Below are 12,574 nucleotides of genomic sequence, written 5' to 3'. Positions count from 1 at the left end.
TGCAGGAGACATGAACAAGGTTGTTCTTCTATCCTGTGGTTTTATGATGTCAGAAAACTTAGAAGCAAGCCAGATGTCCATCAGTAGAAAATGACTAAATAAAATCTGATATATATTTCCTTTTGAATTCAGTGCAGCAGTTAAAAAGAAGTCAAGCTGTGTGTTTCATTTTTTGCTTTTGTTTTGCTGTATGTTTTAATACAGCTTGCTCTCAGATACATTTTTGAGTCTAGGATAGATGAAAGTTGCCAACAGCATGATATCCTTAATATGCTGGATAAAATCCAAAGTTTGAAGGAACAACTTGGTTTTGTTCATCCTTGACTCTAAGCTGTTCTGTGGGAGGTTGGGCTCTTCTGGAATTCTAGCAGAGGAGCTAGTGTGGTGTGCTTTGTTTTGTGGGAAAGAACTGCAAAGCAGAGGATTTGAAAGAGCTAGAACCTCAGTGTTCTGTGTTCCTGCCCAGGTGAACATTAACTTCACTTGGGTGCCTTCTAGACTCCCGAAGGCCACAAGAGAGCTGAGCTGGTGGGTTGAAGCTTCTCTGCCTGGAGCCTGGAAGGATAGAGAAAAAGCAGAGAGGCTTTCTCCATGTTCTCATTGGCAGGCTGTTGGCTTGCTACCCTAGAGCTCTAATGAGCTAAAAGATCCTTTTGCAGCCCTGTAGGCTATTCTCAGTCTGAGCCTCTGAGCCTGCAGAGAAAAGTAACAACTGTTGTATGTAAGGAGGGGCCCAGCAGCCACAGAAAGAAAAGGCCCCGTGTCGGGGAACTGCTTGCAGAGCTGTGAGCATCCAAATAGAAGATAAAAACAGGCTATTAGGATATGTGTGAATGCACACACAGCAGCACCCATAAAACACAGAGAAATTGTCGTGGTGTTTTATAGCGTGGATTTCAAACAAATTCAGTAAATGAATTAAAAATGTGACCAGTCACCATTAAGGCTCAGGCTGGAGATCTGGAAGACCAATGCCTAGTGCACAACTGAAGAGCAGGCGATTGAGGGGAGAAGAGGTGGAGGATACAGCCAGGAGACTTAATAACACTCAGAAAACAGGTTCTACAGTGCGAAAATACGAGGCCACATTGACACAGAAATAGACATTCTTAAATGAATTGAGGAAAAGAACTACTCTGTAGGTTGAAGGAGCTTATCAGGTTTGGTGAAATGGAAATTGATGAGGAAAACACATATTTGGGTACATCTTGGTAAAATTTCTAAATTAAATCACAAGCTCCAAAAAGAACCGTACTGGCAATGCACTTTGTAGCACTGAAACCGTAGAAGGTAGAAAGGTGTTTAGAGACCACTAAGATCAAAGGGACAAAAACCACTTCCATACCCAGACAAAATGTCATTCAGTCATTCATCTGTCAGGATAGAGTGGTGTTCAGTGCATGCCTCAGCCTCCCACCCCATTTTGAAGATGTTTTGGAAAACCAGCCAACCAAACTGGAAAATCAGAACAGAACAGTATGAGCAAAATCCATGTAAAACAGGTACTGCGTATTTCCTGTGGGACATAACATGTATAGAAATTGGTTGGTGCCTAGGGAAACCAATGTAGAAGATACTTAGCAGATGTTAGCTGTGGTTACTGCTGCCGGGTGGTCACAGAGGACTCCAGCCATCCCTGGAAAGGTTTCAGTTTTATGTAAGAATAGATTTAAATGTTATGTGATACTGAAATACACAGATATTTTAAGATAAACAGAGAACAGATTATGAAGGGACTGTGTGTGCTATGTTTAGGGTTGTAAGCAGGGAAGGCTCTTCAGATGATCTGATTTGCACTTTTAAGAGATTCCTTGGGTGGTGGGAGTGGCAGTCGCTTTGGCTGCCTGGTGAGTGGGGGTGGGCAGGAGGCCCCCCGTGAGGAGCTCCGTGTGGCAGTGAGGGTCCTAGTAACAGTTCAGCAGAAGTGCCAGTGCACCAGCTCAAAATGCTCTGAGCCCTCGGGATGGCTTCTTTAGGTCAGACAGGGCTTCCCTGTCCAAACCAATAGAATAGCCTAAGAATGGTGTGATGAAATAAAAGCAGGGCACTGGTTTATTTATTTGCTTATTGAGATCTCCACTAAAGTAAAGACTTTTCTTAGTTCTCTTGGGAAAATAATGCAGATTTTTTTGTTGTTGTTGGCTGGGGGAGATAATAAGAATGAGTTTTGGTAGAAGCACTGAACTTTACTGAATTTTCTTCCAGTGTACTTATTACTCTTATATAAAATTGTTACTGATCCAACAGAACTTGTGTTTTGTAAGAAAATTGTATAGCCTCTGTGTTGGGTTTACTGCTAAAAACAAAACCTGTTAACTGATTTTTATTCCCTAGGACTGGGCACTTGGAGTCCTGCATGCCAAAATCATTGCAGCTATAACACTGATGGGTCCTCAGTGGTGGCTGAAAACTGTAATTGAGCAGGTAAGCAAGTTTGACTCATGGGCCCTTTATTTTCCATGTTCCCACTTCTCTTCAGGTTTTCTACGTTTCCCTTAATGAGAATATTAATTTTTTTTTTTTTTTTTAGGAGAAAGGCACTTTTTACTCTTATCATCAACTACTCTTAAAACTTCCCTTTCCTGAAGTTAACTGGTAGCTTAAAGTACCTAGATGCCTGAGCAAAAGTAAAGGCAGAATTTAGCACGTGTGCTTTTCTTTGTTTTTTAGAGCAGGGATTCAGGTTTGTAAACCTGTAGTAGAGAAAAGAGGTCATTGTGTAAGGCAATAAAGAAAAAGGCAGGAAAAGAATAGATTTAAAAAATAGAGCTATTCTAGCTATGTAGCACCTATGATAGTTTTGTATTATGGAACTGTCAGATAATTTGGTCATTGTGGTGATAACCTTGAAAGAGATAGGTTGTGCTTCTGTACTTTGATAATAAGGCTGGGAGGTAGGATAATTCATTTTAGGAAGATTTCTTCCAAAATAACCAATGTAGTAAATTCTGGTACTTATTTAAGTTTGGTTTCCTAGAGGATGGACTTAGAAACAACCTACTTGTCCTTAGGGCAGCACCAAATTAAGAAGGTGTTACAGTTTCGTAGCCCTAAAGGTACACCTCCTTTTGATGTATAGGAAATAGTTCTCAGTCCAGTATGCACAAAAAAATAGTCCAAAAATCCCTGTACCTGGAGATTTGTGGGACCAGGAAGAGCCATTGTATGTGTTTGCATATCTCTCTCAAGAGAGGGCTGATTCTGAAGTGAGATGGATTGTGGGGTACATGGCAGCATATCCATTCACTGTAGGGGTACAGACCAGTTCACTTTCAGAGGTTCTAGGTGAGGACCTGACCCTCTTGGAGAATAAACATTGTTGATCTTTATGACATTTTTCTCTCTGATGCATTCTTTCTCATACATGTGTCTAATGGTTGAGAAACAGTGAGCTGCTTTGCTGCATTAATTTAAATGCATTTGGGTTAAAAGGACTTTGAAGGGGTCAGAGGAGCCTGTGTGTCATTCACATTCTGATGCTCTGGCCCGTGTCTGAGGGACCCAGGGCCTGGAGTGAGCCGCATCACACTGTGTGGTCGAGGGCCAGGAGAGGCTGGAGCGTTGGGGAAACAGTGCTCTTCAGTTTTGATCCCTTCTGCACACCATGTTTATGTTCCATTATTCCCAGGATCTCCCCACTGCCATCCATTCTTTCCTCTGCAGTACTATTCAGTAGAACTTTCTAGATAAAATGATGGAAATAGTTTAGAAATTCTTGAATTAAAAAAAAACTTCACTGTAGCATTCTTTCATACTGAATTGTTACATAAAATAGCTTTTGATTTGTTCAAATTTGATTTATAACTAGATCTTTAGAAACATGCTTCCTACTTGTAATGTTTTCTTGTATTCAGATAACATGAATGTAATTTTGAGTAATAACACAGCTTACTCTCACACAATTTATATATAAAGTTATTTCAAGTTATGTGGTCTTCAGCTAATGTTACGGATGCCACCTGGTGTTGTATAGCACAGAGCTAGTATAGCTGTTATTCTTGATTAGATCTTACTACTGCATCTCTTAGCAGAGTTAACTGCAAAGTGTTAGGAAGTAAATGCATGTCTTTTAAAAATTTTTGGACACCACACCTATGTTGTGTTCCAGAATTTGCCTTGACTTCTGAAAAAAAACAGCCACCTTGAATCCGTTTGGGCTGGTAGGTCCTGCCCCGTGGCTTGGCTGCAGTAGAGATCGCCCTTTAGCCTGGAGGAATTTTGTCTCCTGTAGTGGCTCTCACCCATCCCCTGTGTTTCAGGTTTACGCAAATGGCATCCGGAACATTGACCTTCAGTACATCGTTCGGAAACTCGCAGCGCCAGTGATCTCTGTGCTCTTGCTTTCCCTGTGTGTACCTTACGTCATCGCGTCCGGCATCGTTCCTTTACTCGGTGGGTTTATCCACATCAGTACATTCTTGTCCCTTCCAATATGAGGTTACCTGGCTCCAAACGCTTTATTGTAAATATAAATCCAGCTAAAACAATGATTCTCACAGACTATTTTTTTTAGATTTCACCAGTCAGGGCAAGATAAGGATAATAAAACTCTGTCACAGTTTTTTTCTCTAGGCAGGTAAGAAAGTATTGAAACGTAAAAAAATCTTTAGCATAAAAGAAAAACCAAAGAGGAGATGCTCATTTGTGACACTTTAACATGTAGATAGCACCTTAGTAGTTACATGCTGAACAAGCCTCACACGACCTTACAGCACATGTTCAATAATATAGACAGTTTTCCCCTCCAGGTATTTTTCTTCTATTGAGTTCCCTCTCTCAGTTACCCCCGTTATCATTCCAACAAGTAGCATGAATCAGAGACCTTGAAGGTCTTACATGTCACCTGAGGGTCTCTGCTCTTCTGACTCAGCTGGCTTCTGAGTGCTGCTGATCTGACCCCGGGAACCCGTTCTCTCATCTGTGCCCTTTCCTGCCTCCTGTTGAGACAGAGATCAGCTCTCACTGCAACCTCAGCCATCTCCTTTTTGGGTTTCCCTGCTCAGAACCCTCTACCACTAACTCATTCTCCACACTGCAGCCACGATGACTTTTCAGAAGACCAAGTCTTACTGTTCAAGACTTTTCTGGTGAACGTGCTTTCTTTGGTTGCTCTGTGGCATTCAGAGCACAGTCTAGCTCCGGGGGTAGTTCACAGGGCTCCTTCTCTGGCTAGGACTGGCCCCAGGCACTCCTGGCCTCACTCTGGGTCGTACAGGATGAGTTTCAGTTAAGCTCCCCTTGCCTCTTCTTAGGGAAAGGATGTATTTTCATTTCACTGTCTTTCTGTATACACTGTATATATACTTAAGAGTTCTCCTTTGTTTGGTTTTACAGGTGTTACTGCGGAAATGCAAAATTTGGTCCATCGGCGGATTTATCCATTTTTGCTGATGGTTGTGGTGTTGATGGGAATTTTGTCCTTCCAGGTCCGCCAGTTTAAGCGCCTTTATGAACATATTAAAAATGACAAGTAAGTCCAGACTATTGGTTTATCTGCCCTTGTTAAAATGTCACGTATCTTAACTATTGTGTCTGATGTGATAAATCACAGGAGGGAAAAGTGCTCAGATTCTGGATGTATTTTGAGGTAGAATGAATAGGATTTGCTAACAGGTTGGGTGTAGAAAGGAAAAAAGAGATTTATTAAGTACTTGGCTTGGATCAAGTGACTAAAAATACGGAACTATTGCCGGAGATGAAAAAGACTGAAACTCGTTTTGGGGGGTAGATTTTTTTAATGTCCATTTGAAATACTTTTCAGTCTGTTTTCTGATGTCTTGGTCTGGCAGTATATTAAGTAGTTTCAGATAAAAAATAAGAAACCTAAAGGGAGAAAAAAAGAAACCTACTCTAGGAGCTCACAGTTGCGCCCAAGCCCCTCCTGTAGCCACGGGCCGGTGGGTTTCTCTGCCTGTGGCTGAGAGAAGAGGTCAAGGTTGCTTTAAAGTGTGCTGCACTCTGTTTTGAGGAGACGCTGCCACCTGCCCTCCGTGAAACTGAGGACAGTTGATGAAAACCCCTTCTGGGGTAACAGCCCTTTGACCCTCCGTGTCCTGCTGGAAGGCGGAATCCTCTTCTGCTTTAACGGCGTCTCACAGGAAGTGCGTCTGTCATTCTCCGTCCTCCCAGTTTGCACGTGCGCCTTCAAGTCTTTGTTAGCAGCCGCCGCCTCCCCCCCCCCAACCGGCCCCTGTTTAGTCGTGAGAGCCAGCTTTGGACAACAGATTATTTGGTCACCTTGCTACTCTGAGGACTCTTACTTAAGAGTAACTTTTTAAAGAGTGAAATCTAGAGTGTTCAGGGCTTCTCCAAATCATTTACTGGTGATGATAAACACTAGACCTCTTAGGGAGTCAGAGTCTAAGTTCTGAGAATGGGGAGGGCGATTTCAGTGCTGAAAGTTTTTCTCACCTCCCCTGTCTTGGCAGTGCAGTAACACTGCAGTAACACACAGGAGACACACTCTCAGGAGCTGCCCGCAGCCCAGCGCCCTCTGTTGTCTTTCCCCTCTATCTCTCCATGCAGGAAACCATTGAACTGCAGGCTCCACGGAGCCCACGTTCTGTTCACAGTGTACATTCACAGTGAATGTGTCAGGGCTTGGTCCCTGGGAGGCGCTGAGTGTGCCTGTGGGGAGGGCAGTACCAAGACTGCCTGTGGGCTTAGAGTCGTCTTTTTCTGCCCCTACTTTTTGGGTCCTGGGCAAGTTTACTTTGCTTTTCTCTCTGTGCTTGATATCTTGATATGGTTTGAACTTCAGGTGTGTGTCCGGTAGTGCCCTGTGGATTATGTCAGATATTACTAGGTTGGCATTGTCTAAAACATTTACAAAATCCTCACAGTTTGAAAAAACACTGTTTGGTTGGGGGACAGTGGGATAAGGAATGGTTACCTTCAGAAAGAATATCAGGAGGACAAAAAGAAAAGGGATTAAACAGTGAGCTCGTGACAAAGAAGCTGTAGGATTAGTGGAATGTTTTTAATAAGCTCCTTGGCATAAACTGCCAGAGTACCTTGTGCAGCATATGTGTTGGCAGAAGAGTGATAGATGGAAGTCAGGGTAGAGAAGATCATGGTGAAAAAGAAAAGCTGCTGAGTCCTGAGTCCTCAGCACGTGCCAGGCCTCCGTTCCCTGGGCTTTTGCGTGCTTGCTGTTGGCTGCAGCAGTGCCCAGCGCCCTGTCATGGGCTGGCTTCCCTCTCCCACATTCACACACCGTTGTGTCAAGTCCTGCTGGGCACTTCTGGATCTCTGTTGCTGACTCCAAGCGGGTGCACTTGTTCTCGACCCCTGGCCCAGCTTGTTACCATCAGCTTTGCACCCACTCGTCTCCTGGGGTCAGCCTCCAGGAGAGGCATGTTCCTGCCCCTCCTCCCCAGCCCCTGCGATTGTTACGGGGACGCCATCCTGATGGGGACTCCAGCCTCATCACTCCAGCCGCAGGAACTTCCGCCTCCGTCTCTGCAGCCCTGCTTCATCTGTTGTCACCTCCCTGCCGCCACATCGCACAGGTTACGGACAGTTAGTCTTCTTTCTTGAACCATAAGCTCCTACCTTCTGTCAGTCCCCTGCACACACACTTCTCCGTTGGACCTCCTTGAAAACTTTGCCTTTTGATTTCTCCTTTTCTTTAGAGCTGGAGCTTTTCAGAGTTTGACTCTCCTCCCTACCCAGCTTCCTGGTGATATTTGCAGTCCATTTCTTCAGATCTATCCACTTACCTGTTATGTAAAATATGATCTGTAAGACATAAATCCCCTGAGAAAGTTTACTTGACCTTACCTACCTCTGGCCTCCAGGGCTCAGTTTCTGAGGGCCCCTGGTCTGTGGACCAGAGTGTATTCTCCATCGCACAGCATCCGAGGCCACTGACCTGTGCGTCTCTGTCTCCTGTAAGCCCCATGGCTTGCTATGAAATGCCTGCTTTTGTGCTTGTGGTCATTCTAGACCTCCCATTCTACCTCCCTAAGTGTTGAAGGGTTCTAAGAGGGAGTGAAGTAATCTGATTTACATTTTTTAAAATGTATCACTGGCTACCCCGAGGAAGGATGTTTAGTAAGGAAGATGACAGAAGAGAGTAACCACCCTGTTTTTACAACTCAGGTACCTTGTGGGCCAGCGCCTCGTGAACTATGAACGGAAATCCGGCAAACAAGGCACGTCACCACCACCTCCACAGTCGTCCCAGGAATAAAGTGGTTTTCTCCACTACCTTGGCCTTCCCCTTGCCTTCACGTGTCCTTTTTTGTGGACTTCTTTCTCTGGAGATTTCCCCAGTGATCTCTCAGCATTGTTTTTAAGTTAGGAGTCTTTGACTTGTGTGCTCAGCACTCAGCGAGCAGCAGCGAGACCCTGCCGCCCTTGCATCTTCTGACATCACTGCTGTCCGAGGTCTGTACATGTGTAAATAGAAGTTCCTGGATACCCTAGAGTCCTGGATTAAACAGAATGTGCATTGTACATCTTTAAACAAAATGTATATTAATTTATTAAATCTAGTTGTCACTTTATTTTGGACCTGCTGTGATCTTGACAGGAAATGTGCCACAGAGCTGTAGTGCAGAGGCAGACTTTTTAATGACGTCGTTTGGAGCACGATGTCCTGGTGTTCCTAGCAGTTCTTTTTAAGTGAACTGTGCGTTCTGTGTGTCTTGGCTGTTCAGACCTTACCAAGAACATAAAAGGAAACAAGTAGAAATCAACAGTGGAGTGTCTGTGCTAAGAAAACATGAACTTGTGCTTCACTGTCAATCGTTTTTGGAAGTTATTTTGTATAACACCAAAGCTGTTGTACATTTTCTACTGCCTGATTTTTTTTTTCATATGTCTGTGTTTGTAATATTGTATAGTATCTTGTGCTAGGTGAGGAAATTATTTTTAATTTTGATAATTTAATATTCCTAGTGATCAGCATCGGGAGTAGGGGTTTTGTGCTTGTTAGGGGCATGTCTATACTTAAGAGGAAAAATAAAAGTCCAAAAGTTTTTTCCTTGGGTCCCCCAATTCCCCTTTCCCACACACAGCTGTCCTTTTGGCAGCAGTGGCCAGGAGTCACTCAAGATCATAAATCTTAAAGAAAATAACATCACCAGTGACCCTACATCTTCCTGGAATAAGGACATACTGAATGTCTGTCCAGTGTAACTGGGTTTTGTGGTCTTAGGTTGACAGCATTAGATTGTGGGCTTAGATTAGAGGAGACTGGCTGGAGCCCCAGGTCCCACTGGCGAGCACGTCCCTGGGTGAGGATTAGGGCCAGTGCTTTTCTCCAAAGTTTCTGAAGCTTTTTGTTTACAGAATAAAACTTATCAGTGAAATCAGCTTGGTTTTATTTGACCAGGAGGAAGCTGGCCACGCTGGCCTTTTAACATAGGAGTGCAGAGTATTTCATTGGAAGCATGCTGTAAAATCTCAGAAGGCAGAGCACTTAGAGACTTGGTTTTCCTGTATAACCAAAGCTTCAAGTGAGAGATGGAGAGAGAGAATGGTCGGGCCTGTGATCCCAGTGTTTGACGGTGATGGTATATTGTAAGGGGAGTGTTTGTTTTATGAATGATAACTTAGAAGTTCTCAGAGAAAATGGTCAGCAAAGGTCTTAAAAAACCATAAAAGAGTTTCCATATAGTATTAAAACCCATAGGCTTAAATCCAAGGATTTTTAAAGTATGAGAGTCAGCCAAACATAAGCTACCAAAATCAAAAGCACCAGGTTCTGATTGTTTCATATTTCAGCAATTTTTCCTGAAGTGGTAAGTGAGAACTTTAAAACATCAGTATCAAAAAAGAAAAAGCTTGACACAGGACTCAGTGTTACAGTTTCCACACCTGGTGGTGACCCTTTCTCATGTTTGAAATAAGGTCTTTGCTAGCCCTACCTTCACTTCGAAATCTAGTCCTACTGTAAAAATTAGCATTTTTAAAACATAATGCTACTTGTTATGGTGTATGTCTATATAAATTGTTCTCTTTGGGGGAAAAATATGATCAAATTGGGCATATAACTTTAATTATGTTAATTTTGTTTCTTTTTAAATTTTTCAGAGAATTTGTAGATCTTGATACAAAGTTATTGGAACACGTTTATCTGTCTTGCCAGAAAGAAATCTAGACAGATACCGCAATAGATAAAAATTGTTACTCTACAAAATTTTAAATGAATCTTATCAGATATTTTGTTAAAAAAAAAAAAAAGAAAAAAAGAATGGCCAAAAAGTTGCCCTCCATCTCACTGGCAGATCCCTTTGTCTTCTCTTACTTAAGGGTCTCCCCTGGGTTTCATCTGTGCTTTGTCCTTTTGTTTTCAGTGAGGTGAATACTTTCATGAGGAAAGCATTTGCTGGCATACTATTTACTTGGGTAGCATCAAGATTTTATTATTAACTAATAGTATTATAAATGTTTAAACTTCTAGTTCAGAAAGTGCTAGTATTGCTACCCTTCTTCATGTAGAATGTAAAAAAAAATAGTCTAGTTCTGCATCATCTTACATTGGGCTAAAACTGTCTTCAAGGAAGTTCATTAGGAAAGATCTTTTTGCTTTACTTTCCCTGTTTATAAATTAAAGACAAATCAACATTTTGGGGTTAGTTTTACATGACCAGTTATCAAATGGTCACAGTATGAAGTATGCAGTTGTTCATTATTAGCAAATTATGTTTGATTTTTAAACTACTATTAAGTACTAATAGTTGAGATGAAAGCTGAAGAAAAAAATGCCAATGTGAAGTTTGTGTATACCTAGCCTTAAAAAAGCTCCATGTTTTTAGGTAATTTTTTTTTTCCTGTTAGTTCTCTGGAAAAACAATGGAGATTGGACATCTCAATTCCAGATGTAAATGAAAAGTAATTTTTATTTCAACATTTAATATAACTGTTATTACTGTGGATTCTTGTCTTGTGTTTTTTCTTTCCTTTATTCAAGCAATAGAGAATAACTTTTTCTCAGATGATTTGATCCTAGATGGTATGTCCTTTCTGTATTGGCAAAATGCTACTATTAAAGTGTAATTCTTGAATTTAGGTTGAATTAATGACTTTTTAAAACACACACACCCTTACTCACTCATTTACTTACTTTGAAGAATGTTGCACCAGCGTAAGAACATTGGCATTTTTAAAATGTTCATGTAAGCTACTTATTCTCGTTTTCAGGACTGAACATTTTAAGCTCTCTTACTGTGATAAATTTTTTATATTGTAAAATTAAATGATTATGTTTAAAATACTCCTTAAGAATGTTACCTGTTCAGTCGCCTTCAAGAAGAAAACAAATGTCTTAGCACAGAGGTACTAGGAGAAGTCTGACCTGTGAAGATTCTCTAACTTCCTTGTGTCTTCTTCATTAACGTGCCCTGCAGTCAGGTGTTTTTCCTTTCAGTCCGTTACCGCCCTCTGTCATTTTTAAAAAACAGCCATCATGAGTAAATAAGGGCTTCTTTCAGATGATCCCCAACAATATCTTGGGCATTTAATGCAACATGGAGATAGGATACATCTGTTTTCATTCCCATCTGTTTTGTATGAGTGCCTCATTTTGTAGTCATGAAATTAGTACCTTAGATGAAAATGTAATGACCATAGGGCCTAGAAATGACTGTTGTAGAAGCTCAATAAATAGAACATTTACGTAGTTGGGGTGTCAGTTTTCTACTAAACACAGATACACAGACCAACTTTATGTGTACATAAAGTGCTCCCTTTTTTATGTGGTCCTTTGTTGCCTTCTGAGTTGAGAGAACAAAATTGAATAAAACTGTTAGTTGTAGCCTAGCTTTTTGGTTCGTTTATTTTTGCTTTGTGGCATGGTTGCTTCAGAATTACAGAAATGTGCACTATTAGTTGGCAGAGGCAGATAGTCCAGACCGTTAAAAATATAATAATTATGGAAGACAAAACTCAAATTACATATGATTAGAGCCCCTCCATTCTGTTCTAAGGGTGAATTTAAAAGTGTAGTTGCAGAAGGTACATCCTCCCTCCCTCCTTGCCTCTCCCTCCACTGTGATTACAGACCATCCTCACCAGGAATAGTGAGGCCCAGCTCCGCGCCTTCATTGCAGGGTCCCAGCATGAAGCTTCCCCAGGTGGGCTCTTAGTGGAGATCTGGATGGAATGAAGCCAGTCAAGTCTACCTCACATATTGATCATGTGTATCGGAGAAAAAGGACTGCAGTGAGGGTTACTAAAGTGCCCTTTGTGACAAGATTCCTTTTTTCCTAGGTTCAGTTTTGTTTTGTTTTGTTTTTTATGATTTTTTTAAAAAAATCAAGTGTATCTGTATTTTATATGCAGTAGTGGTAGGTGAAATGCTATTTGACCCACAGGGTATGTATAAGCTGTGAAGTTGAGATTTCACAGCAGAGGATATTGTGCGCTGAGTCTCAGTAAGCGGTCATCAGTGCCCTCCCCCGACTGTGCAACTTGCAGCCACTCTTGTTGAAACGGAACCCACATCACAAGTGCCATAAGGGTCTGAGGAGGTAACACTCACCCCACCCGACCCTCCTTTACTGTGGTGTATGTTTTGTTTCCAGCACTGTACTTAGTACCATAGCGGAATGAAGTATGGGATCTA

The 12,574-nt window shown here is 41.8% G+C and overlaps 1 protein-coding gene across 1 annotated transcript in view; it reads left to right on the top strand.

The window, feature by feature from the left end:
* The window catches only part of MARCHF6 (membrane associated ring-CH-type finger 6), a 74,904-nt gene extending 63,275 nt beyond the window's left edge, over positions 1–11,629 (top strand). Inside the window, exons 23-26 of the mRNA XM_069556098.1 lie at positions 2,335–2,424; positions 4,260–4,392; positions 5,335–5,470; positions 8,104–11,629. Coding sequence (XP_069412199.1) covers positions 2,335–2,424; positions 4,260–4,392; positions 5,335–5,470; positions 8,104–8,194 — 450 coding nt within the window. The 3' untranslated portion in view covers positions 8,195–11,629. The remainder of the gene's footprint in view (positions 1–2,334; positions 2,425–4,259; positions 4,393–5,334; positions 5,471–8,103) is intronic.
* Positions 11,630–12,574: the final 945 nt, after the last annotated feature.

Source organism: Ovis canadensis, chromosome 16 (assembly GCF_042477335.2).
Source record: "Ovis canadensis isolate MfBH-ARS-UI-01 breed Bighorn chromosome 16, ARS-UI_OviCan_v2, whole genome shotgun sequence".
NCBI classification, from domain to species: domain Eukaryota; kingdom Metazoa; phylum Chordata; class Mammalia; order Artiodactyla; family Bovidae; genus Ovis; species Ovis canadensis.
Note: the sequence above shows the minus strand (reverse complement) of the source record. Positions and strands in the feature narration are given on the sequence as shown.